Source organism: Alligator mississippiensis, chromosome 2, assembly GCF_030867095.1.
Source record: "Alligator mississippiensis isolate rAllMis1 chromosome 2, rAllMis1, whole genome shotgun sequence".
In the NCBI taxonomy this organism is placed as follows: Eukaryota; Metazoa; Chordata; order Crocodylia; family Alligatoridae; genus Alligator; species Alligator mississippiensis.
In genome coordinates this window covers 85256842-85284553 of record NC_081825.1, presented here as the reverse complement: position 1 = coordinate 85284553, position 27712 = coordinate 85256842, and the positions used below count along the sequence as shown (strand labels likewise).

At 42.8% G+C, this 27712-nt stretch overlaps 1 protein-coding gene across 4 annotated transcripts in view; it reads right to left on the bottom strand.

The window, feature by feature from the left end:
* Positions 1-10993: 10993 nt before the first annotated feature.
* Positions 10994-27712, bottom strand: part of SPOCK3 (SPARC (osteonectin), cwcv and kazal like domains proteoglycan 3) — a 508697-nt gene continuing 491978 nt past the window's right edge. For 3 of the 4 annotated variants that reach the window (XM_059721899.1, XM_019481419.2, XM_019481420.2), the window contains 3 exons: positions 20087-20149; positions 13946-14086; positions 10994-12704 (listed from right to left, as the gene is read on the bottom strand). In XM_059721899.1, the coding sequence (XP_059577882.1) occupies positions 12535-12704; positions 13946-14086; positions 20087-20149 (374 nt within the window). In that variant the 3' untranslated portion in view covers positions 10994-12534. The other variant, XM_059721898.1, reaches the window with a different exon arrangement.

Below are 27712 nucleotides of genomic sequence, written 5' to 3'. Positions count from 1 at the left end.
ATGATATTCTCTAGTTCACAACAACAGCTAATAAGAGCAACAACTTCTTATCAGCAACATTTCCTCTGGGAAACATTTCCTGTACTATGTATTTGGTTGACCCTCCCTTGTAACAGCAACAGCCACCTGGGAACAACATAGCATCATGGCTCTGTTGCTATTATCAGTCATTGAGTGAAACAGCAAAAAACAGCAGTGTCACTGAGGCAAGTTGCAATGTTTTGGACCATTATTGTAGAATGAAATACCTTTAAAAATGTTAATCTTGCTAAACTTTGAAGCACTCTCTTCAAAATATTCATGTTGCCATTAAGTCACCTCAACACCCATAAATGCAGTCATAATAATAAAATAAAATAAAATAAGCTGTTTTACTTCACAAGGATTGAAACATAATAAGAGATTGCAAATTCAGAAAAAGTATAGTTTTTTGAGTTAAAAACATTAGAAAAACTGAAGGAGTGAAAAAATAATCTTAATAAAACTTTGCTGATGTTGATAATTCCATAACACACACTTACCTTTTCTTCTAGTCTAGGCATACTAGTTGTTGCTAGCTTTATTTCAAAAGTATGTTTGTGTCCTTGATAACATAGTCATCTCAAGTGAAGGTTTGTGTACTTATATCCTTTTTCCTCTTCAACAGACTGGCATTAATTGCTGATAGTTTTTAGCAGAAGCTAGTTTGTAAGAAAAGGTATTCTGCGTATTCATACGAGTACCCAGGGAGTCTGAACACTGTTGGGCACTGGAGAGATGTAGGCCATTGACCATTTTCATTGAGAAGCATCTGTGCTATACTTGAAGATGTTTTCACAGTTGCAGACTTCTTCCATGATGACAGTTTAGCAAGACAGCTCACTGAAAACTTAGTCAATTTTTCAGCATGATACCATGTGGAGAACTGCTTCATTTCCAGTAGCGATGCATAGAGAAGACTTTTTTTTCAATGCACATATGTGTTCTCCTGCCCAACCCTTACTTTTAGTGGGTTATACAGACTCTTCCTTTCTCCAGTTAGTAACTGAAAAGCCAGCACAACATAAAGTTCAAATTTCTCCTTTGGCTTGTATATTAATACCCCCCCTTTTTTTTTTTTTTTACCCTTCAAGGCTTTTTTGTACACTGCCTCTTTATCGTGGATGTCACTTTGCATAACGAATCAGCAGAACGTCACCTGGTTTACCATAAGTGGGAACTACTTTTACCTGGGCAAGAAACAGACTCTCTTTGTATCCTTATTTTAATTTTTCTTTTAATTAATTCCTGTCATATTTCACCCATATTTAGAAACAGAACATGGGGATACATTGCTACACTAGGATACAAATATATGGAAATAGAATCTATGTAACACTGTAACCATGGAGAACCCCAAAGTATAGCAAAGATGCCTCTCAATGAAAAAGAAAATGGCCTATGTCTTTCCATGAACCAGTGAAAACCATGAGTAAAAGCTATCTAAGTACAGGCTGATGATACTTTGAGGAAGGAGTACAAAGTGACAGTGCAGACGCTGATCATTGAGGCACTTGGAGCATGAGACTTGACTAACAAGAGCATCCTGAGAGCCTGCAGAGTACCCTGCTGCTACCAAAAACTGAGGAGGCATCTTGGGGTACTTGGCACCATCCAATAGTCAAGGGACATCTACATCAAACAAATTCCTGTCTATACCTAGCACAAAAAGACTTGTACTCCCATGCCTGCTGGAAGTGAGAGTTGGGGGGCAAACTGAACCCCGCCTTCCCTGACATACCTCAGACTTGTGAAGATTGTTAAGGATTTGTATCTGTCCCACCTCACTAACTGTACACTTTCTACTAAAGCCAGTGATTAAGAATTCCTTAGTCTTATAACTTTGTACCAATGTGGTTACAAGGTGGGGTCCTGTGTCTCATTTCTCCACAGCATTGCATTGCAACTTCCTAACTATGTTACCCTGGGCTAATGTAGGTTGCATGATTAGTTCTGACTCTTGGGCCTGGCTGCATGTGGTCCCCATGGCTGGGAGACCTGTCAGCAAAGGGGGCTCCCAGCTGTGGGAGCTTGCTTCTTTGCAATGCAGGGGGAGCCCAGGGTCAGGCTCCTCCTCCCCCAGCAATAAGGCATGATTGGTTCTAAGGCATGGCAGGTGCCACGATTATATGGCTCACATGTTAGATCCAATTAACAACTTTACCTGCATGTGTAGAGGGGGCCTGGGATATCTAGAATTTTAACAAAGAGAAAAAGTTAGGAGTTTTTTGCCTGTTTACTTACCACAAAACAAGACAGACTAACATTTCATGGTCTTGTTCTCATTGCAATGAATCCTCTTCTGTCTTTAAAAATAATTGAATTGTCAGTTACATATTTGTGCTTATGGTATTCAGAACAAAGCATATCTATATGCCTTACCTCGAAGTATCAAATAGATGAGTAACTGAACCAACCAATAAAAATAACATTCTCTTTCTAAATCAGTGATTCTCAGCCAGAATCATGGGGTACCTGGGGGGCATGACATCTTTTGAAGGGTGCTGCAAGGTATGAGGAGATGGGCAGGTGTAAGAGATAAGTATAGGGTCAGGCTTGGGATCTACCTAGCTGCTGCACTGCCACCACTGCCCAGTCCCTCTGCAAGGAAGTGAGCACTGAAATACATTAGCTTTTGAAATGGGGTGCTGCTCTATTCACAAAAGTTATGGATGGATGTCTTGAGACAAATGAGAGGTATCTCATGTCTAAAAAAGGCTGACAACCACCGTGCTATATCTGGTAATGTTTACTTTTCAAAGAGAATGAGATATTTCCCACTCTTTAAAACAAGTATAACTTACCAGTTTCAACAATAGCAAAAGAATTTTTCCCATGTATATCCTCCTCAGCAAAGCACGCAGACCTTTAGTTAGTGTCTAATCTCCTCTCCTTCCCTAGGGTTCACACCATTGAATAATTTCAGGCAATCCATTTAAAATTCTTTCCATATGTACATGCAAAACTTGAGGTAAAAACCTGGGCTTGCACATGGGCATTGTATTATTTGTATTTACTAATTTGCATATCTCATCGTTTCCAATAGCATTAACACACATCCTGCCCTTGTTCATTTATTACACCAGCCTGTTATGCCCTGTCCTAAATTAGATTGTAAACTTTGTGGCCTCTGGCTTAAGAGGTGCCATTAAAGCTCCCTAACGCATGCTAGCTAGAAGGAATGATAAGGGTACTGTATCCCACTGATGCTTCTCATGGGGAATCAAGCACTCATTTCAAAATCTCTACTCTTTGTTACTGAGAGTTACTAGGCAGGAGAATGATTTCCCCAGTAAAGTTAAAGAGGGTTAGACCAAAATGTACTTCCGTGTACTAGTACTGACAAAGGTGTCATTCAACACAAGATATTGGAGTGGATGGCCAGGGAGTTTTCCCCACTAACTCCTTATGAGAGAAGGCATCAGCCAAATTGCCATTGTTTGCCTATTTAAACCATTGAAAATGTGTTTGCTGACTTACACTTTGCATATGGGCTTAAGCTTCTATTCTACCCAGGAGAGCACACAAACACCAGCAGGCTCTCCCTATATCTGAAGAAGGGTGTTTGTGCCCAAAAACTTGTAAAGAATAATTTTTCCAACTATTTAGTTGGTCTAATAAAAAACATCACATTTACCCAAAAAATCTTGTTTTCTTTCTGTGGCTTTTAAACTGTTCTAGCTAAAGTCACATTCTTTCTTTCAGGTTTCTTGCCACATAATCCTTCTACCATATATATCTTAGAGTCTCTCTGGTTCACCTTCAAGGCTTTCTATAATCTGGTGCCTGCCAACTGCTCAACCCTCATCTCTCTCTGTGATGCATTCCTCCTGTCTGCTGCCTTCATTTGCCTCACTGATTTCTGACTTCATTCCTGTCTCAATGACATTACCTAATGGAGCAGTTTCCAATCAATAAACTTGTTGGCATAAGAACAAATGGGTATAAACTAGCCATGAATAAATTTAGGCTAGAATTAGAAGAAAGCATCTAAACATGAAGCCAGTGAGATTCTGGAACAACCTGCTAATAGGAGTAATCAGGCAAAAACTCCACCTGCTGATTTTAAGATGAAGCTTTAGCAATTTATGAAATGTGCTAGAGGATGTTATTGCCTAAGAGAGCAGGGGACTGGGCTTAGTGATCAAGAAGGCCCTTTCCGGTCCTATGTTCCATTTAGTCCTTCAGAAAATCACTGGTCCAAGGCAATCAGTTAGCATGGGGGAATGTAAGGGCATTTTTACAGCTTACCATGAGTCACACAAATGTTGATGGGTGTTAGTGCTAGCTCAAATTTGGAGCAGTCATATGTCAGGCCAGTGGGGGTCTGGAAGACTGAAAAGGAAGAATCCTGCCCACCCCCATTTCATGCTTCTCCCTTGCAGGGTTCCCCTTGTTCCATCCTGCTGAGCTGCTGCTCCTCTCAGAGCTAAGCCCACCAGAAAACAGGAGCAGTGTCTAGGCATGTAGGTTGACCCTTTCCTGCCTGCTGCCTTGGGACAGACAGCATAGGTAGCCACAAATAACTAAGGTAGGGGCAGTGAGCAGTGCTAGAAAGATGGGCAGTGGGTCCAATCTGGGCCAGCAAAGGAGAGGAGGCAGGTGGGGTGTTTCCACTAAGGTGTATCCTAGAATGGCTGGGGAACAGATCAGAGATAATTCTGCCCTGGATTGACATAACTTTGAGCTGCCTAATGAGTGCTCAAAACCAGTTTCAGGTGTTAATGTGTGGAGCTGCCCTACATTATTGTGTAACAAGTCCCTAATTTACTTAACTCCAATACTTCAGGTAAAAATGGCTAGACAGACCTGCTCTAGCCTTCCTATTTTCAGGAGGAGAGAGTTGGGAGAAAAGGTGGTGGTGTTGCCTTGTATGTCAACAACACATACACTTGTTCACTGTTTCAGAAGAAAGAAGATGAAAAGCAGAATGTATTTGGGTGAAGATGAAAGGTGAAAGATGTGGCACCAATACATTGGTGGGGATTTATTATAGGCCGCTAGTTAGGAAGAGGAGGTGGATGAGGCACTATTCAAGCAGGTGGCAAATCTATCCAAAAAAGCTATAGGATGGTACTGCTGGAAGACTTCAGTTTTTTGGATATCTACTGGAAGAACAATGCAGCCAAACATAAAATGTCATGTTGGTTCTAACTTGTGTGGAAGACAACCTTCTACTCCAGAAAGTGGAGGATACAACTAGGGGATCATCTATCCTGACTCTTCTGACAAACACAGGAGAACTGGTGGAGCCTGTGAAGGTGATGGACAACTTGGGAGGAAATGATCATGATATAATAGAATTCCAGAACCTGAGACAGGGAAAGCATGAGGTCAGCAAATTTAGGATATTAGATTTCAAAAAGTTGGATTTCATCTGCCTCAAGGAGCTAATAGGCATGATGTCATGGGAGGACAGATTGAAAGATAAAGGCTCCCAGAAGGGCTGGGAGATTTTAAGAGGCACAGTATTGGATTCCCAACAAGAAAGTATTGTGACACAAAAGAAGCGCAGGAATAATGGTAAGAGACCAATGTGGCTGCACAAGGAGCTTCTAAATTGCTTAATATTCAAAAGGAAAGCATACAAGCAACGGAAGATGTCACCAAGGAAATGTAGGTCACCAAGGAAACGTACCAAGAAAGAGTCATAACCTGCAGGGATAAAATCAGGAAGGCAAAGATAAAGTATGAGCTGCACCTGGCAAAGGAAGTTAAGGACAACAAGACGAGGTTTTGTAAGTGTGTTGGCCAGAAAAGAAGGACAAAAGAAGCTTCGGGTCCTTTGTTAACGAGCCAGGGGGAACTCCTAACCAAAGATGCAAAGAAGGCAGAGCTACTCAATAGCTACTTTGCCTCAGACTTAAAAAAAATTAAGCAGCAACCATACCTCATAGGGATTACCTGGATAAGGAAGGGGACAACCTGAGTGAGAAGATAACAAGAGAGACTGTCAGAGAACTTTTGTTGGGTCTGAATAAATTTGAGTCAGCAGGGCCAGATGAGCTTCATTCCAGGGTACTGAAGAAACTGGCAGAGGGCATCTTGGTGGCCTTGACAATGATCTTTGTGAAGTTGTGGGAGACAGGTCAACATAGTGCCCCTCCTTAAAAAGGCAAAAAGGAGGGCCCAGGAACTACAGACCAGTTAGCTTCACCTCAATACCTGGGAAGTTACTGGAGCATATCCTATGGAAGGCTATTTGCAAGCAACTGGAGGAGGAAAGGCTGATTGCAGGCAGCCAACCTGGATTTACAAAAAATCATGTCAAGCAAACTTGATTTCCTTCTTTGACAAAGTAACTACTTGGAAAGGGAATGCTGTGGATGTAGTGTATCTGGAGTTCAGCAAAGCTTTTGACAAGGTACGCATGACCTTTTCATAAACAAAAATGAGAGAAACATGGGCCAGACAAAACTACTACAAAGTGGATAGATAACTGGCTGAATAGCTGCAAGCAAATGGTAATTATTAATAGGTCCATTTCAGAATGGCAGAAGATTTCAAGTGCAGTTGCAGAGGGGTCTGGTCTGGGCTGAGTGTTGTTTAAGGTGTTTATCAATGATTTGGATGGTGGCATAAAAAGCTTCTTGAGCAAGTTTGCAGAAGACATGGAACTGGGAAGAGCTGCGAACACACTGGAGGATGGGAGTGCAATTCAGAAGGTCGACATATTGGAAAGGTGGGCTAGAGCTAACAAGATGAAGTTCAATGCAGACAAATGTCAGGTGCTACACTTTGGGGAGAATAATGAAAAATACAAATATAAAATGGGTGATGCCTTGCTGGATGGCAGCACAATGGAAAAAGACTTGGGAGTTTTGGCAGATCACTGACTCAATGAGTATACAGTGTGATACAGCTACACAAAAGGACAATGCAGTTTAGGGATGGATCAAGAGAAGCATTAGGTGCAAGACATGGGAGGTGATAATGCCTCTTTACTTGGCACTGGTTAGGCCTCATCTGGAGTACTGTGTACAGTTTTGGGCTCCAGATTTTAAAAAGGATTTGGAGAAGTTAGAGAGGGCTCAGAGGTGGGCAAAGATGATTAAGGGCTTGGAAAGAAAGTCATATGAGGAGAGGCTGATGTTCAGCTTGCAGAAAAAGCGCTTAAGAGGGGACATGGTAACAGTCTTCAAATACTTGAAGGGCTGCCATAAAGAAGAGGGAAAGCTCCTTTTCTCTCTTGCTACAGAGAGGAGAAGGATGCAAACCAATGGCTTGAAGTTGCAGCAAAATAGGTTTAGCTTGGCTATCCAGAAAAACTTTTTCACTGTTAGAATGAGGCAGTGGAACAGACTACATCGAAAATATATGGACTCTCCATTATTAGAGGTGGTCAAGAACCAGTTGGAGAGCCAGTGGTTGGGGATGATCTAGGTGCAGCTATGCCTGTATTCTACTGTGGTGATTTCCCATGCTCCTGGACTTCTCTGGTTGTTCCACCCCCCTCCCCCCTCTGCCTTTCTCCTACTTTTCTGCAATGTATCATGGGGTTTTTAAGCCTTTCTCAGAGGCACTGGGTGTTAGCTATAGTGAAGGCTGAGGACTTTGACTAAGGTGTGCCAATGCTCCTGCTGGGACCAAAGCCAGAGGTTCATAGCCAAGGCATCTGGAGGTTCTTGGCTACGGGGTTTTGCCCCTCTGCTCAGGATCAGACTGACTGCCATATTTGGGGTGAGGAAGGAATTTTACCCCATGGTCAGATTGGTATGGACTGTGGGTTTTCCCCTTACTCTTTGCTGGGGGGGGGGGGGGGAGGGGCATGGCCCTTTACCCAGGATCTCTTAAGCATATATTGTTGTTCCCCTGGTTTACCCGTGCAGGTTAAGGTGTTAGGTCGGTATTGTGTCAGGGTTGATGGTAATTTTATGTTGAGTTTAGATTACGATTTGTATATAGGAAGGTTTGGATACGGATGATCCTACCTCAGGCAGGGGGTTGGACTAGGTGACCTCTGTAGGTCTCTTCCATCCCTGCTTCTTTATGTTTTTATGATTCCTGCTGCACCTGTAATATATTTTAACATGAATAAGCATTTGGAAAATGTCATGTTATCAAACTGGACCTATAATATGAATTTATTAATCCTATATACTATAGTACTTAAAGGACTAAAGAAGTCTGATTGCATCAATCAAATGTTAATATTTAAACCTTACCAAAATAACTCAAACAACTACAGAACTTTCACAACTCAAACTCTCTTGATAGCCACTTATAAGTTGCCTTTGCCAGTGGAGGGCTGCAATTAATAGGAAACATTATACCAAGTTTGCAGTGTCATCCCAACAATATCAGGAATATGATTAATTTTTGCAGTACTTAGGATATGAAGAAGACTGAAACAAGAAAGGGATGAGACATAGGTGGGAGAGGAATGCCCCAAGGGCCACAGCCACTGCCTTTTATTGTGCTCACCAGAGAAAAAGCTCCTTCCTTCAGGAACCTTGCTATCTTCACAATACAAACAGAGGTATATAGGAAGGTTTCCCTGCCCTGCCTGACACAATGACCAATGTGGGTCTGGTCCAATCTGGCCCCTCCTTATCTGTCATGGGAATCAGAGTTATTAGTGCAATCATAGCTTCTGAGCCTGCTTCCATCTCTTCATGGATCCACATCAGACTCACTGAGGTGCTGGGCTACTGGTAGTGTCCTGGCAGACTGCCCTCGGCCCTCGGGTCATATGCTGTGCATGCCTGAGCCTGATTATAATTAAAATAAATGAATATGTTCTTTACAAAAAACAAGAACTTAAAACTGGGAAAATATTCAGTGTAGCTACATAATGTACACACTTTTCTCTCTAGGGTGTTGTATATCTATTTTATATTTCCACCCTTCCACTACCTACCCCTTATGAATATACAATACTGTATTTTATTTTATTTTAGTAGTTTTTCTTTAAGGAAACACTCCCAGATGACCTTGGAATTTCAATGTTTGTGCCTTTTACTGAATCTAGTTTTCTAACATGACTTCTGTGGGTCTATTCTTGCTGCCAAGCTATGACACTAAAGGACTAATTTGAGCTGATGTCATCTCATTCATTTGAATTTAATCTGGAATACCCAGGAAGGAAAGAATTCGGTACATTTTATTCTTTGCATTACCTTCAACTATAGAATAATCTTCATAATCTACTCCCATCTCTCTCTCTCTCTCGTATGGCATCAGATATCAACTTCCAAATCTATGAACCACTATGTGGTATAATCACTCAATGTGTAGATTCCATCTACCCCATCTGGGCATTTTTAAAATTGCAGCTTTTGATTAAGTGCTGGTTGGACACTGCATTCACACAGGAGCTGTCCAAGAAGTTCATCTTATCAAGGGTATTTGAAATCCCTGTATCCAAATCTCAGTCTGTTCAGCCTGACCCTCGTTTCTCCATCAAGGTCGTACCCAATGAGGGACTCATTTGGTATCTATATTAAATGCTGTAGGAATAGAACTGACCTTTCCCAGTGGTCGGCCCACTCCATTACTGACCTTAGTTTTGGTTCGGTATCCCCAAGCTCTTTCAGGAGCTTGTGGACTTTATGTACAAATGGTTTACAACTTTTAAGCCTCTTAAGCCTCTGTCTGTCTGGGTCTTCAGTTAAGAGTTGATGCAGCGGGTGATTTTTGCCATATCTTGCCTCTATTGCCAGTAATGATGTTAGGGTTTCTCTTCTTATATCGTTGGTCTAATGCCAGAGAGTACAGGGAGTACATCTCTGTGTGTGAGTCTGTTGTGCACCCTAAGTCTCAGTGCACTGTAAAGTGCAGTGTCCAGGATGACAAATTCTGGAGCATACGAAAGCACAATATTATGCTGAGGCATAAACCATTGCAACTGTGGTGGTTCTGAGCATTTTGAAGTTGGTACTCCATGTCATACTAGCTAAACATCTTAAGGCAACTACTCATGCAAACACTTTACTGTTGACCTTCTGAATGTGATGTTTATAGGTGAGGGAATGGTTTAATCCTAGGTATGCTTGGGGTATACTCATGGGGAAGGATATGATCACCTACTCTGATATTCGGCATGCTCTTGGCTTGATCATTGTCCAGGTGGAAGAATGATGATACTGGTTTAGCAATGCCTAACTTAAAGCACCACTTGTGGAGATAGTTGGTGATGACTTCCATGTCAGTACCCAGTGTCTTTTCCAGCTCTGTCATGCCTATTGGCTACTATGGTGACATTGCCAGTGTACATGTTTCACTTAGATGTTGTATGTAGGAAGCCTGAGGTATTCTGGTGCTGCTGCTGTACATTGAAAAGTACTGGTGCTAGCACTGATTGTTCTAAGTTCAATGTCTATTAAAGTTTAATGGTTAAGTACATTATAAATAAAATATTCCCAAATTCTCCAATAGGTTTTCAAGTAACACCATAAGCTGCATGAAATGCATCTTTAATTTGTCAGCTGATATACATTTGTTACCTCAGAAAGTAGAAGAAGATTACTATATCAGCCAATGATCATAACTACTTATCTCTAGCTGTTTTATTCAAAATTATTTTATATAGAAGCTTATTCCACCTACAAGAAATTGGTTTGTGGCAAAATTCAGTCAATATAATAAACACTTTATTATACTTAAGAAAATACCATGTCTCTTCACCCTTATTTTTTTCCATAATGGAAAAGAATAGTAAATCTGGTGTGCAACACATGCTATGATAAAATGATGACAAAATAATAACAATTCCACATTCACAGCAAATTGAGAAATAATTAGATACAAAGAAGAAAAACATTTCTTATGGCTTTTAACTTAATCCTCAAACTCTACTGGAATGTAATGAAGCATCAGGACATGCCTTTATATAACTGCATATATCCCTGAATAGTTGAATGACTATGTAATTGTATCTGAAAAAATAAAACCTTCATCTTTCTCTTTTAACAACTAAGACAAAAATTCAAAATAACTGGCTATACCATTAAAAATTACACTATGCAGCTAAAGGTTGGTTACAAGAGTCTTTATTTTGCAAACTATACATAAACAGTAAAAAAGAAAATGCATTATACTTTTTAATATTACATAAGATAAACATTAAATTTAGTATTTAATATGTAGAAATCAAATGCAAATAATAAACTGATTTTCCTTTCAATTAACTGCAGATGAAAATCAGGGAAACCAGTGATCAACTGTTGAAATTATACAACCTGCAGTATGTTACACAGGTTGTTTCAATTTTATTGTGGGCGGAAAGCCATAGGTCTGATATGCATGGAGGTGATGGAGTTCTGAAATGCCTACACGATTAATTAACATGCTAACATAAATACAGTGATTAAAGTAATTTTTTCTACAGTTAAATCTTAAATGCTACGCTACACAATAATCATAATCTAGTCCACATGGTAATTACATAACAATAGGAAAAAAATAAAATAACCCATTTTCTTCATTCCAGCAGCAATACCTATACTGGTATTATTTTGGTAACTGGGTGTGCTTAGCTATTGCCTAACGTCCTATATCGGTATGCATGCTAAAACCTTTCTATTTCTATTTTGCAAGGCACCTTACAATACTTTCTCTAAAGTTCTGCACTAACAACAGAAAAAGACATGAATTAAAGAAAAAGATGCAAAACTATTTCCTGAAACAGGAAAATAAAAATTATAGTTAGGGGTTACTTAAATTGTCTTGAGTCGTGCTGTCACTCTCAAGTACAGTAAAGTATAATTCAAGTGTTTTTGAAAAGTTTTCCCATTTAAAATATTTTATGCAACTCTGGTTAAGAAAGAGACAAACAAAAGAGGATGAAATAATGCTGCTGCTTGAGTAAGCAGTAAAGTCTATATAGAGTTCGATGTCAAAAGAAAAAATTTAAAGAAGGACAACAAAACTTCAGACTTGCAGAATCAATTCTTGCCTGTGTTTACAGCTTTTAAAAGACATTCCTTCATAAACGTAGCCATTTCCTGATTAAAAACATAACTACAAATGCAAACAGAAAGAAGGAACTTCATTATTTTCTCTTACAGTCACATTTTCTCCACACCTTTGGTTAATTAAAGGTTGGTGAGATGCTACTTGTGCATTGAAGTTTTTACTGCAGTAAATGATTGGTCCAGGTCATGTTCAATTTGAAAGACCACATGGCCTCAGTAACTGCTAAAGTTAATGAAACTTTAACATATATTAGAGCACAAAGTCCCAAACAATGGTAAATATTCCTTATGGAAGTTTTTAAAAGTTTGGTTGTCCTTATGATGTTCTGCACGTTTATTTTCTAGTAGCACATCACAATTATTTCTTCAGTCTAGACTTCCAATGTGTTTTCTTCTGCTCAAAGGCATAAAAAACCTCAAAAGCACATAATATAACGATTCTTATTTAAACAAAGTCTATGACTCCAGCTGTAATATTTGAAATAATCATACAAAATATACATATTTTTAAATCCTTTTGATCTTGCAGAGCAAAGGAATTTTCTATGAGATGTCACCGTGTGATTTTTAGAAAGGTACAATTTGTTGACCTCTAAAATCATCAAATATATCCATCATGATCATCATCATCCACATCATCATCCCCTTCGTCCTCATCATCATCTTCAATTTCATCTTCATCATTCATCACATCATCTTCATCATCCTCATCATCTGTCCATTCATGGAAATCACCACTGGCAAAATCACCTGAGGTCTCTAAATCAATAGCTAAAAAAGTATAATAGTTACCTGATACTACAGGAACTCAAGGATCTATGGATTCATGTCAATTAATTGTTTAAAATAAACAGTGAGGTATAAGGTAAAAAATAAATGAATAAAGCCTCAATATTTTTCTGCTGTCTATAAAAGGAAATATTTTTTCCCATAACATATTTAGAGTATGGAACTTACTGCCACAGGAGGTCATTCAGGCCACAAATTTATTAACGTTAAAAAAAGATAGGAAATGTATATAGGTATGAAGGGTATCTAGACTTCTAATCAATGGTGATAACAATTTGGAAAAAGGACTAAATATCAGTTTCAGGACCTAAACAAATCTGTAGTAGAAATCAGAATGTTTAATGTGAGATAGGCAGATTATCCAATTTCTGTGTACTGCAGGATTCTTCCACTTCACTCTGAAGTACCTGCTGTTGGCCACTTTCAGAGAGAGGACAGTGGACAACGTGGACTTGGTGTTTGAACCAGTAGGGCATGTTCTAGCTATGTTTTATTTACCTTTTCTATTAAGCCATGTATCTGCGCCAGTGTATCTTTTTAGTTTTATGTAGCAAGAATTTCTTTTTCTATTTAATCTTCAAATAGTGATATATTCATTTACATGATTATATGACAAGGTCCACTTAGTTGGTGCTTTGAGTGGATTTAGAGAAATCATCTGATTTGATGAAGAACCTACTTGTATCTGGAGTGGCTCCTGAGAAGCTTCTTGTAATCAATAAGTAGCATAAAACATATCTATTGTAGTAGCATGAGACTTGTGGGAATTTCAGAGTCAGTAAGTTCTGTGTAGGTTCCCAAAATACTTTATTAAAAAATGGTGTTACTGGCACCCTTGAATTCTGGTGGCAGGTTTGGGATGCTTGGAGCAGTAAAGGTACAGGGATTAAGGGGGATCAGGAAGTGATATACATGGAGACCCCTTTTTAAGTACTTCAGAAATTTATACCAAGTTCCTGATAACTAGGCTTTAATTAAACGGTTGTCAAATTGAGTTCAACAGTATGCTGAGTATACAACCTGATTTCATCTAGATGCTAGATATAGTGCCCTGACTACTAGGATTATTGGACTAAGTGGGTGGGTCCACCACCTATTCTCTGTATAAGTGATATTTGCACATTTTAGAAGTGAATTTGGATTTGGCACTAAAAAGTAAGGCCACTGATTTTAGAGGGAATAGGAAATCTATTCTAACAAACAGGAAGAATTTTACAACTTACCACATTCAGCAGCACCAGTTGTTCTGGATCCTGTTACCTCATTACCATATCTGTCAACACACCAGCACTGCCCTGTACTTCCATGGCACTGACTTGGTTTGTAGTACCCATCTTCATCACATAATGGGATGTAATAGTTATCTGTACAAGGTAAACCAATGCTCTATATTATGCTAGATGCTAAATGCAAAAACACCCCCTCCCTGGTTTATTTACATTGTATTATTAAGCCCAGCTATGAAGGGTCTTACATGCAAACTCTTTGTTCATACCCTAGAGATGAAGGGAAGATATCAAATATAATGAGGCTATCTTTGACTGACCTCAAGGACGACCATTCCCACTCTCTATTTTCTTTAAAGTTCCTTACTGATTGTCTGAGGGCCTTTTTCCTCGGTAAGTTTAGGTGGCTTCCGGAGCTCTTAACCCCTGGACTGGCTGCACATGAACACCTTTTTCAGTGGCTTAAAGAACTTGTTATTCGTCTTATAGTTACACCCTTCCAGGGCAGAATTATTTCCAATCTGCCTAATTTTGTTCCTATTCCATTATCATGTGGCCCCTTCCCACAGCTATTCCATTCAAGTTGAAGTCCTCCAGTATCCTAGAATGCAGTGGCCCCTCCTGACTCAGGGTGAGCAGGGATGCCAAGGTTCAGCAAGGCCAGGCATGGCGTCTTACCCCCAGGGACGTCTGGCAGAGCAAGTACTGCAGACCCCAAGTGCGCTGTAGCTGCAGTGCCTCCTGCCGCTTCCTGGACCAGCTCTGCTCCCAGTGGGGGTGGTGCGGGTGGTGGGCATGACCTGAGCTCCAGAGAAGAAAGGATTGGGACCCTTGGAGCGCAGAGTGAGTGAGTGCCCTAGGTCCCTCTGGTCTCAGTGCAGCTGAAATGGTGGTGGACCTGCTCTTTGCCCAGTGGGAGCAGTGAGTTACTTCTGTTCTTAGTCTTGCCCCTGCTCACCAAGCCTCTCATGGCAAGTCACAGCTGTACAGATGAAGGACAGTCAGAACCGTTTTTTTACCTTACTGTGTGACTGCTCCACTAAGATGAACAACACTAAGCTGACTAACATTTGTTCAGCTTACAGAGTAAAGTCTAAAAAGGCCCTGAGATCTATTCCTTGCTGTACTTAAGTTGGGAAAGAGGATTCTTTGAAGGTCACAGTTAAGTACCTGATTGCTACATCCATGCTTGATGTAAAGGGGAAGGGATAGGACAGATGCCTAAATGTGACATTCAACAAGTGAAGTGCAACAAAAGTTTAAAAATCTCCTGAATAATTAGGACCAGGCTTTGTGGAATAGCAGGCATATCTATTCCTCTCAAATAGGAAAAGGCTCATCAGTCTTTATTTATTCATTCATTCATTCATTTATCCATTCTGGTATTTTTCAGTTTATTCAGGGACCTATCCATTTTTTATTACCGTATTTGAGAATGTGACAATAATGAAGCCCTAATGAATGGCTGTTAGAGGAAAGAGCTGTTGACAGAAAGATGAAGAGGCTGGTGAGATCAAGGCATGCATCTCCATCTCATTTAGCTCCAAGTCTCACCTCTACTGATGCATGAGTGCTTTTTATATTACATAGTCTAGACATCTATTTAAAACTAACATGTATTGAAGCTAAGGTAAAAGCAAAAGTCCATATTAAATGTCAGTATTCATTTTATTAAACTGTATGATAGAGACACCTTTCAAAGTGAAGATTCACTAATGAAATTATGTTGGTTCTAAAGAAAGATAGTGGAAGGCATATTAACATGGACCTGAGACTTCCAAGATTCTCTCAAAGATTTTCTTTTATTGATACAAAATATATAATTTATCATATTCTCCTACAATTGTGTTGACTCTGAAGTGATTTGAGTAAAAGACAGGAAAAAAATATATTTGGCTTCATAAAACAAGCAAAAATACGTGCATGTAAGCAGGAAAACAACCATATCTCAGGGACCATATCTGTAAAGGAAAAAGGGACACTTAGTTTTTGGAGCAGACACGCTCTTTAAAGAGTAAATGTGGGAGCATCTGTTTGCCAACAAGTGTAGCTTTTTTCTTCTTTTTTTTTCTATTACTTATCTGCCTATTAAAAAGCAGATTTCTTTTCAAGCAGTGTCTTCCTCTTGCAATCAAACTGTGTTCTAAATAATCCTAAATAATGTCAGTCACAATTTAGATGAAATCTTGTCCATACAGAAATAATGACAGTTTGGCTTCAGGGGACCAGAATTTCACTCCCTATTTAGGCATGTGCTGGAGCATTGTGAAAGAGTGGTTAAGGCAGTTGGGCGCCCATACACATGCTCCAAAGCATTCTAATTAGAATGTGTCAGAGTAGACTCCATATGTTAATTGGAGAACTCTAGCATCATCACAGTGTCATGTCTATAAGCAGTCACAGGTTTAAAAAAGGCAACTGAGGTGCTTTTAATTAAAGCTCATTAATAAGTATGAATGAGCTTTAATTGAAGCAGGGGTAGGGCAACTATTTTGGCTGGAGGGCTGCTTAATGAGTTTTGGTGAGCTGTTGAGGGCCACAAGGGTAGCCCCATCCCTTGGTCGCCATCTTGGGACCAGAAGTCCCTAACCTCTGACCTTTGTCACTGGAAGTCCCTTCCCCTGCCCCGGAAGTACTCCTTCAGAGTGCCATCTTGGGTGACATCTTGGAACCGGAAAAAAAATCATATACTAAAAATAAATCAATCATCTACTACTACATATTTTAATTTTATTAAAAAAAAATAATGTCCTGACTTATGTGTGTTTGAGTAGTGTATATAAAGGTGATTGCATAATAGCTCAAAATAAAGTCTTACTTTTGTATATTGTGTGCGAGAAGGGGAGGTGTATGTGGAGGGGTGTGAGGGTGTGTGTGTGTGTGTGTGGGATATGGGTATGGTGGGAGGGTGGGAAGTGTTGGTGGGTGTGTGAATGGGGTATGGCAGGGTGTGGAGGAGGCTGCTGGCAGGTATGGTGGGGTACGTGGGTGTGTGTGTGTGTGTTGGGGTGCAGGTGTGTTGGGGTGAGGGTGTGTGCAAGGTTGTTTGTGTGTGTGGGGGTATGGTGGTGGGTGGGTGTGTGGGAGGGTGTGGGTGTGTGTGAGGAGTGTATGTGGGGGTCCTTGGAGCCGCACGTGGCGGCAGCGTGTGGGGCTAGACTAGCCCAGACCCATAGCACACAATTCCCAGGCTACTGCCCAAATCCCTGGCCCTATGTGGCAGCAGCATGCAGCCCAGCCCAGCCTGGCCCCATAATGCGCAACTTCTACCCAAGTCCCTGGCCCTACATGGCTGCAGTGTGTTGGATCAGCTCAGCACAGCCCCCTAGCATGCAGTTCCTCACAATGGAGGGCACTTTTATATGTGCGCCAGGGGTGTGGGGGGCAGTGCTTGAATTAGACAGGTTCCGAGTGCTGCTCTAATTAAAGTGCTGCAGTGTCTTTTGTATCAGCATCCCTGCACTGGAAAATGGTGGTGGGGACGTTTCAACTAAAACTCGTTCCGCTGTAAGATTCAGGAAAGGAGGACTGGTAAATAATCATGGGGTCACCAGGCAAAAGCCTCTGCCAGGCAGAAGCTTCTTGTCTCCCTCATTCCCTATCTTGGGGCTGGGGACAGGGCAGGTCAGCCCAGGCTGGGGTGGGGATTGGTGGCTTAGCAAGCAGAGCCAGTGCTTCCTGCAGAGATGCACCAGTTTTCAGAGGTGTAGCCAAGGGCATGATCCAGTGATGATTGTCTTTTGACTTTTGGAGTGGCCCCATGGCCTAGATGGAATCACCTGGTGGGCCAAATCTGGCCTGCAGGCCATATTTTGGCCACCCCTGAGTTAGCATACCACAGCCATTTTTAAACATATTGGGGCTTAATACATGTGATGCTGCAGCATTTTAATTAGAGTGGCTGTCTGGGAACCACTCTAAAATGCCCCTCACCCCTAAGCACATGTATAAGTCCTTGCAACAGCTTTAAGAAGCGAGTTTCTTCATGTGCTGTGGATATGTGCAGAAATTGGCCTTGGTCATTCAAGCTGGGGGACCAAAAGCAGGTAGATGTGATGCTAGTCACCATCCCTTCGTTGTGTGTTCTTGGCTATGGAAATCAGTGTGCTTGAACCATGCTAGCTTGATGTCACACTATGTTTGGGACAGACCTCTGAATCTGCTGTAGACACACTGGTGATTTGCTGGAGTTCTGTAGCTCCTATGGCTATCATGATTTTCAATTTCAGTAAAAATTACATTCAGTTTCACTAGAGGGTTAGTGTTTCAGTGAACTAGAATACACTAACTAATCATTTAGCTTCCAAAGTTAAGCTGCATAACACAATAATATAGTAGTTAATAGAGATGCACCGATAGAGGTTTTTAGGGCCAATACTGATGGCAGATTTTTAACGAGCCATATTGGCCAATACCGATCCGATTGCAAATATGCAGCCAGACAGCTTGGACAACAGGTCTGGCTGGTAAGTCTGTTGTGGAGGAAGGGGTGAGGAGGAAGGGAAGGGGCATTGGGGTTCAGACTGAAGCCCCAGCAGTAAGGGAGGGAGTGGGGCTGGGGCAGGCACTGCAGAGCTGGAGCGGGGCACAGGAAAGAGCCATGAATGGCTCATCTGGGGAGTACAGGGAGGGAGTGGCGGCTCCCACTGCTGCATGAACCCCAGGAGGGCATGGGGGTGTGTGCCCCAGATATGCACATGGGGTGAGGGCAGGCTACTGCTGCAGGCTGGGGGGGGAGCCAAGATCTTCTTGGTGGGGGGGGCTGGGCTGTACTTGGGGTGGGCGACAGTTGCGCTGCAAGGGGAGTTACGGGGGGATGTTGCAGCCACCCCAAAATTCACTGTAGCCCCCCTCCCAGTGCTGCTGCCGCATGCCCTGAGTGCAGCCTGGCCCAAACCCCACCACTGGGAAGAGCCCAGGGCTGCCGCAGCCCCAGCCCCAGCCCCAGCCTGCAGTGGCAGCCTGTCCTCACCCCATGCACAGATCTGGGGGGCACAAACCCCCCATGCCCTCCTGAGGTGTGCACAGCAGCTGGAGCCACCCCTCCCCTGCACCCTTCGGATGAACCACAGCTCCATCTCTTGTCCTGCCCCAGCTGTGCAGCACCTGCCCCTGCCCCACTCCCTCACTCACTGCTGGGGTCTCGATCTGCCCCCTACACACTCCTTCCCTCAGAACAGACTTACAAACCGGACACAGCTGCTTTCCATGCTGCTCGGCGGTGCTCCTGGCCACCTGCAGGCTGCACATATGCACAGGGCATTTATATATGACATTATCAGCCACATCAGCCAAAAAAGACGATTGCCGATACTGTCAATTTTCCTTAAAACGGTGCTGATATGGGACTGATGTATGGGTGCACTTCTAATAATAAATTTCATTTATTTGCAAACTAAACCCTATTTCCTGCACACACAGGCATATGCTCCATGAAGATAATCTGCTGCAGCTGTGCAGAGCCCTAGTGCTGTCAAGAGGAGCTCCATACAGAATAAGTTCTAGAATCAGTTTGTAAGACACTATAAATTGGAACAAGGGAATTTGTAAATGTCAAAACAATTTGGTAATAATAAATGGATCAAGCAATCTTTTAAAGAAGCAAATTGTAAATAAAAAAAATGATTTTCAAATATAACAAAATGTATGTAAAATTTAAAACCACCATTCTGATCAGTAACACTGTCTCAAGTTATTTTGGTTGCGTCTTTTGTTCTAGTTTTTAAAAAGACATCTAAGGCTAAAATGATTTTTTTTAAATTAAATAGTTATGAAAATACAGCAGTTGTGATGTGTGCAGCAGTTTCATGTATATTATGGAATTTGTTCCCAGCAAAGATTTCAATTACTTGCAGAATATTACAGAGAAACTATCAGCAGAAATGTTATCTTAGGACTACCTTTTTGCCTAATAACTGTAAAAATGTACATTCTATTAGGGTAATAAAACAGATGTAATATCTTTTGGTAGGTAAGGTAATAAAACTAAGTTTAATAGCTTTCAAAAACTTCATAAATTTTCTTACTGGAATTTAGTGTGGTCTATCTTTGTTGGATTAATATTGATTTTATGTTGCTGTTTCACTAGGGTTATTTATGTAAGCAATAAAACCTTCAAAAAAATGATCTATGACTCACCAAGGAGCTTCTTTCCCCCTTGCTGCTTCTGAATGTTGCTGAGTTCTGTCTGGCAAGGTGGGTCTAAAAAGACATAAAAAATGTTAAAGAGATTACACTAGATCAAAAGAAGGAAACCTGATTGACTGTTTTCATGATTTGTTATATTTGAAGTTCCTCCTATCATCTGGTGTTAAGAAATCTATACATCCTTCATCAAATGTCATATTTGGGCATGGTGGTAATGTGGTTAAGGTGTCACAGTCATCATAGTTATCTTTGGTGTACTACCTAGACAGTCTGTGGACCCCCAAAGGTCCATGGACCCCAGGTTGAAAACCACTGGTCTTATAACACTTATATTTGCCCCGTTTGCCCTTATTTTTGGGGGACGGGGGAAGTCATGTTTATATTTCCCATTTCATGTGCTCAAATACATCCTTGCTTCCTTTTTAATTTGAAAGTAGACTTACTTTTGTAAATCTACAGCCACTTGCACCTGAGAATGAGTGTTATAACACGTACCAGACTATGGAATCTATTTGCCTTAGAAATGAGTACATGCACCTGCTCTGATTAAAAAGACAGATAGGAGATTTCTAGACAATCAAGAAACAGGACATATTTGACAGATGTCCAAAATTGTCATGTGCCAAGTATTATATGAGAAAATCTCTTTATTTCAACTGCTTTTTCATGTGCTATAGCTGTTAAAATATTTCAAGGAAAAAACCTTCATTAGCTGTTTATAGTCTCCTCTTAATGTGTTTTAAATTAACAGTATAATGATATAATATTAAAGCAACAGTACAATATAACATTCTAATAGCACACTCCAACTTCTGTTGAAACCAATAGGAAGACTGATTTCAGTGAGTTGAAACTGGCTTTTAATGATTAAAATGAAGGAACTACAATATAAATACAGCTAACAGATGTGCATGGTAGGAAAGGTTCTTGTAAGACTAAATCCCTACAAGATAAGAACGCTTGCATTATACAATTGTAGATAATTTTATCAGTTCTAATGGGACCCATACACAGTCATTAAAAGGCAAAATTTGGTTGAGACACCAACATCTCTTTAAATCTTTTCACAGATGTACTGATGCTGAAAGCTGCATGAGTGTAAGCAAAGGAAAACTCTATTATTAACAGAACTAGTAGTGGTACTATAGTTTCTCTGTTAAAATTTGTGAGACTTTGTATCTAATATTAATTCAAGGCACTACAGGTTTCTTTATCTACACTAACAAACTAATGATTGAGGTTTAAAAATAAATCTGAAAAATAAACTAGGATCAGGAACTCTGAGGTAAAAAGTATAGATACAAATTCACAGTTCCCTAAATATCAGGCTCTTTTCTTTGAAAACTTCAAAGTAACCACAAAATATTCTCTAAAAAGCTGAACGTACTGAAAGTATTTAACTAAAACTGGATGTGAATGAACCTAAGCTGCTGTGCAGCGAGTCAGAAGGTAAAAGTGCAAAAAACGTTTTCTTTGCATGCTGTGTATACTACAGTCTACATTACAGAATCAGTAATGAAAGGTGTGTCCTTTTTCAAAGAGGAGGCACTTTGTGGCATGCAGTCTTAGCTCAACAGAGGTTGCAGAATAAATGATTAGTTGATGTCCATCCCTTTAGCCAATACCCTACTTAAAATCAGCAGAGATGCTGTTTCACTTAGGATGGGGAAAAATAATACTCCAGTGCTGTTAGTACTTTAGGTTGTGTACTTAAGTGCTCTGTGCATGTTTTACAGTGCTATAGATTTAGAGCACTTCTTACAGCGCTATAAAATTACATCACTTTTAAACATGACAGAAGTGCAGTGTTTGGGGGGAGAGGGGAGGACAACCTCTGAGCCTCCCTGAACTTTTCAGGCTAGGAGGCAAGGGACACTCTGCAGCCTCCTGGGGCTTCCCCACTGGTCAGAAATGTGACCAGTGAAACAGAAGTTATTTACAGTGCTGTAGGTTGCTAAAGTGCTGTAAAATACAGTGCTTCAAATTTAGTACCTCATTTAACAAGGGCTAATTTAAAGTGCTGTACCCATTTTTAAAGTGCCGCAAAGCTGTGCACCTCTACTAAGTCATGGCAATAAAGCACTTTAAATTATAAAAAAGCAACTTCTATACACACCCATAATGCACACCCCACAATTCCCATAGAGTATGAACAAGATATCCTATAGTCAACTGACTATGAAAAAACTCAAGAATCTCACTATAGGCACAGAAACCCCCATGTTGTGCCCCTGTTACACAGGAACCAATGCAGAAGTGAGGATCTAGTGATGTAGGTAGGGCTTTGTTACAGAAATCCTCTCACCTGGGGTAGGTTATTCCATGGGCTCCTAATGTGGGTGCCAATTACCTATTGGGCAGTGAAGAAGTATTTTTAGTAACAGTGTAGAGTCATGTTTGGTACAAGGGCAAGAATTAATCCGTATTATTCATGAATTCTAATTTACCAGAATATATACAAACTGGAATCTATGATGACTGGTCACAAAGAAGAAGTGGTATCACCCTTACAGTTTGAATGTCATTAAAAAAAAAACTTTTAAGAAGTTACAGACAAAATACTTCATTAAAGAAAGAAGTGTAAACCCATTGTATTGGTGCCAACTTCAGCTAGCCAGGAATTCATCCTGACTGTATAACAATTCTTTTTGGAATTAAAGTCCCTGAAAGTAGACTTACAAAGTACTGTTCACAGGAATCTTAATGCTAGAAAAAAATGTCAAGGGATGCATTTTTTGTAGATCAAATGCTGAAGTTCTCTGCTAGTAAACCTAACTAGAATCATGGGGTGCATCCACACATGCAAACACGTGTGCTTGTAGCAGCTCAAATAGAAGCGGTGCAAATTTGAGCTCGGGCTTTTTGCCTCAGCAAATGTGCCTGAGCATACAATTTGTTGTGGAGCAAACTGTGCCACTTGGAGCAAAATAACTCTGCCTGGTTCCTCCTGGATCTGCAGTCAGGGGGAGCTAGAGCCCAGAGCCAGCTCCTGTGCTGGCCCCAGCAGTATAAAAACCTGCCCTGACCAGTAGTTCAGGGCTACTTGCCTTCAGGAACTTCTGGGGTTCACCCTCCACCCTTTTGTTTTTGGTCACCACATCCACAGCCTCACCAAGTCCTGGGACCTCCTGGTAAGCCTCCTCCTGGCCCTGGCCAAGTGGGCCCTGTACTTGACCAGAAAGGAGGCTCTGGCCAGGAAGGTACCCAGAGACTGTGGGGCCGCTTTCCTCTCATCTGTCCGTACACATTTCTGGGCAGAGTACCAGTGGGCAGCGTCCACTGGCTCCTTGGATGCCTTTGAGGACTGGTGGGTGCGGCCCAGGGGGCTCTATTTGGTGCCCCCCTCAGGCACACTCATTTTCATGTTTTGACCCTTTGACCCTAACGTTACTCCTGTCCTGTTTTTTGCCTTCGTTGTCCCAAGTATTTTGTTGTAGCAGTAACCCACTAGCCCCCATACAATAGGGGCTACTAGATAGCCAGGTAGGCCTTAAGGCCTATGGTATTCGAATGTTACAAATAGACAGGAGCTTCTGGGACCTGGGCAGTTAGTATCTGGGGACACTACCACTTGTGCCAAATGGACTGCTGAAGCAGCATCCAAAATTCACTTTTTAAAATACCCCAAAATCCACTTTTCTCCACAATTAGAGAGAGAGAAGGAGAGGCATTGATCAGAGAGACAATGTTTTATTGCTATATTTACAATGTTAAAGCAATTTGGAAGCCTACCAGTGTCTCTAGCATCATAATAAACCCTAAATATCTATATGTTTTAATGTTTACTTTTGGTTTTCTTATCACATGGTGGGTATGTGATGGGGGATGTGGAGTTAGCAGGAGGGGGGTGGGAAGGAGGGTGGGGGGATGTGGGTGGCTGTGGAGGGACGTGGGGGGTTGCGGGTCAGTGTGTGGGTAGCTGTGTGGGAACTGTGGGTGTGGGGACTGCTTTGAAGGGGTAGGTCCCCTGCCCCCCACAGGGCAGAACCCTCCCCCCATAGTACATGGACTGCCCTGCCCGCAGGGTCCCAGCCCCTCCAACCCCCCCTCTCCAGCCCCCTGCTTGTTCTTCTGCTCGTCTCCAATCCCCTGCTCATTTCCCTGCTTGTCTCCAGCCTTGGGAGGCTGGAGATGAGCAGGGGGATGAGCAGGAGGCAGAAGATGAGCAGGGGAATGAGCAGGAGGCAGGAGATGAGCAGAGGAATGAGCAGAAGGCTCCTGGAGACTAGCTGGAGATGTTCCCCTGCTGTCTCTAGCCTCCTGCTCATTCTCCTGCTCATCTCCATCCCCCTGCTTGTTCCCCTGCTCATCTCCAGCCTCAGGAGGCTGGAGATGAGTGGGGGAATGAGCAGAAGGCTGAAGACAAGCCCCTGGAGACACGCTGGAGATGTTCCCCTGCTGTCTCCAGCATCCTGGTCATTCCTCCACTCATCTCCAGCCTCCTGCTTATTTCTAGCCTCAGGAGGCTGGAGACAGCAGGGGAACAAGCAGGAGGCTGGAGACAGCAGGGGGAATATCTCCAGCTTTTCTCCAGGGGCTCATCTCCAGCCGCCTGCTCGTCTCCAGCCCCCTACTCATTCTTCTGCTCTGTCTCCATTCCTCTAGAGGCTGGAGCTAACGTGGTCCCCATTTTCAAAAAGGGGAGGAAGGAGGACCCGGGCAACTATAGGCCGGTCAGTCTCACCTCCATCCTTGGTAAAGTATTTGAAAAAATTATCAAGGCTCACATTTGTGAGAGCCCGGCAGGGCAAATTATGCTGAGGGGAAACCAGCATGGGTTTGTGGCGGGCAGATCGTGCCTGACCAACCTAGTCTCTTTCTATGACCAGGTTACGAAACGCCTGGACACAGGAGGAGGGGTGGATGTCGTATACCTGGACTTCAGGAAGGCCTTCGATACGGTATCCCACCCCATACTGGTGAACAAATTAAGAGGCTGTGATGTGGATGACTGCACAGTCCGGTGGGTGGCGAATTGGCTAGAGGGTCGCACCCAAAGAGTCGTGGTAGATGGGTCGGTCTCAACCTGGAAGGGTGTGGGCAGTGGGGTCCCGCAGGGTTCGGTCCTTGGACCGATACTCTTTAATGTCTTCATCAGCGACTTGGACGTGGGAGTGAAATGTACTCTGTCCAAGTTTGCAGATGACACAAAGCTATGGGGAGAAGTGGACAAGCTGGAGGGCAGGGAACAGCTGCAGGCAGACCTGGATAGGCTGGACAAGTGGGCAGAAAACAACAGGATGCAGTTCAACAAGGAGAAATGCAAAGTGCTGCACCTAGGGAGGAAAAATGTCCAGCACACCTACAGCCTAGGGAATGACCTGCTGGGTGGCACGGAGGTGGAAAGGGATCTTGGAGTCCTAGTGGACTCCAAGTTGAACATGAGCCGGCAGTGTGACGAAGCCATCAGAAAAGCCAATGGCACTTTATCGTGCATCAGCAGATGCATGACAAATAGGTCCAGGGAGGTGATACTTCCCCTCTATAGGGCGTTGGTCAGACCGCAGTTGGAGTACTGCGTGCAATTCTGGGCGCCACACTTCAAGAAGGATGCGGATAACCTGGAGAGGGTACAGCGAAGGGCAACTCGTATGGTCAAGGGCCTGCAGACCAAGCCCTACGAGGAGAGACTAGAGAAACTGGACCTTTTCAGCCTCCACAAGAGAAGGTTGAGAGGCGACCTTGTGGCTGCCTATAAGTTCATCACGGGGGCACAGAAGGGAATTGGTGAGGATTTATTCACCAAGGCGCCCCCGGGGGTTACAAGAAACAATGGCCACAAGCTAGCAGAGAGCAGATTTAGACTGGACATTAGGAAGAACTTCTTCACAGTTCGAGTGGCCAAGGTCTGGAACGGGCTCCCAAGGGAGGTGGTGCTCTCCCCTACCCTGGGGGTCTTCAAGAGGAGGTTAGACGAGTATCTAGCTGGGGTCATTTAGACCCAGCACTCTTTCCTGCTTATGCAGGGGGTCGGACTTGATGATCTATTGAGGTCCCTTCCGACCCTAACATCTATGAATCTACGAATCTATAAGTGGGGGAGTGGGATGGAGATGATTCAGGGATTAGGCTCCAGCTTCCTGGAGCTTCCCCTCTCAGCTCCTGCCCCCACAATTGCTCCCCCACCCAGTTCCAGCCTCCTGCACTGTCTGCAGCTTACCAGCAGCAGCAGTAGCAGTTGGGGCCACTCGGGGCCTCATGGCACAACTCCCCTATGTGGTGCAGGGCAGCAGGGCTTGGCCCTGGCTATCTAGCACTCACGCTGCAGCTGCTACATTGTGCAGGTGCGGCCCAACTTGGCAGGGCACCTGTGCTGTCTGGAAGCTTAGAGGTGCTGTGGCTGTCACCTGGGGCTTAGTGCTGTTCAGCCCAAGTGGCTGGAGCTCTGAGACAGTGTGGGGCGCCCTGCTAAGCTGGGTGCACTCGCATGATGCGGCAGCAGGGGTGTTAGGAAGCTGGGGCCAAGCCCCGCTGCCCCCCATGCAGGAGGACTATGTCATGAAGCCCCAAGCAGCCCTGAACACCGCAGCTACTGCTGGTGAGTGTGAGGGCGGGGGCTGGGGCTGTGCATGACAGCAAGTGGGGGGTGGGGGAACAGATGGGGGTCGGGGGAATGAATGGGGGTTGCATGGTCCCCTCTCCCACTCCTCCAGCTCTCCCCCCACTTACCTGGCACAAAGCTGGGTCTAGGTTCCTTCATCTTGCACCACTGCCTGCCTCACATGGGTAGGCAGTGTGCTTCAGCACTGGGGCAAGGGCCAGTCATAGAGATGCTCTGGTTGGCTACCAGAGCATCTCTGTGGAGGACCGAGCCTCTGGTTGCCTCAGGGCATGGTCCTGGACTATGCCCTGCCCCACTTTTTTCCCCCAGGGTATTTTTTGACTCATGGATATCCAGGGGTCTAATTTGGACCCTGTGCTGCAAATCTGCAGTGCGGAGAATGTTTTTTTGTTCCTGTATGTGCCTCTTGCCACATCTCAAAGGGGGTTGAGATGCTGCAAGAGGCATGTGCATGCTCGTCTGCACGCACCCATGGAGCTGTGTTATGTGGCCATGGGTCTCAGTGAGGGGCTGATAATTTTGACAGAATGGGACCTGCTTCCAAAGTCCAGCTCATGGAGCCCTGTTGGCAATATGTATCCATAGCAGGGGACAAAGGACAATTACAGCTGCCACTGTCACTGCTTACTCGACTAGTGCTGCCACACCTGAATTTGACTCAGGGGGTGGGGAAGTTTGATGCCCCTAGTTTATAGAAACAGTCAATGAAGGCTTTATATATAAAGCAAATATATTTCTTTTTGGTTGTTTTTGGTTATAAGAAGTGTTTGATGGAAACTGAAGTTCCTCAACACCTTGCAGGAGAGATTTAGCATCTTTCTGTCATTCATGGTTGTTCTGGTTATTAGTTCTTAACAGTGAACTTCAACTATTGCTATCCTTCATATTTCATACAGGTTTGAACAATGGTCTTATTTATTGGGTGTGTCTACACGAGATGTTACCACGCCGTTGCACTGCTGGGCACTAACTGTGCAATGACAACACTGCACATTAGTAACAAGCTTCTGTGCAGTAGCTAGTTGCTACTGCGCAGTAGTGCCAGGCAAAAACTG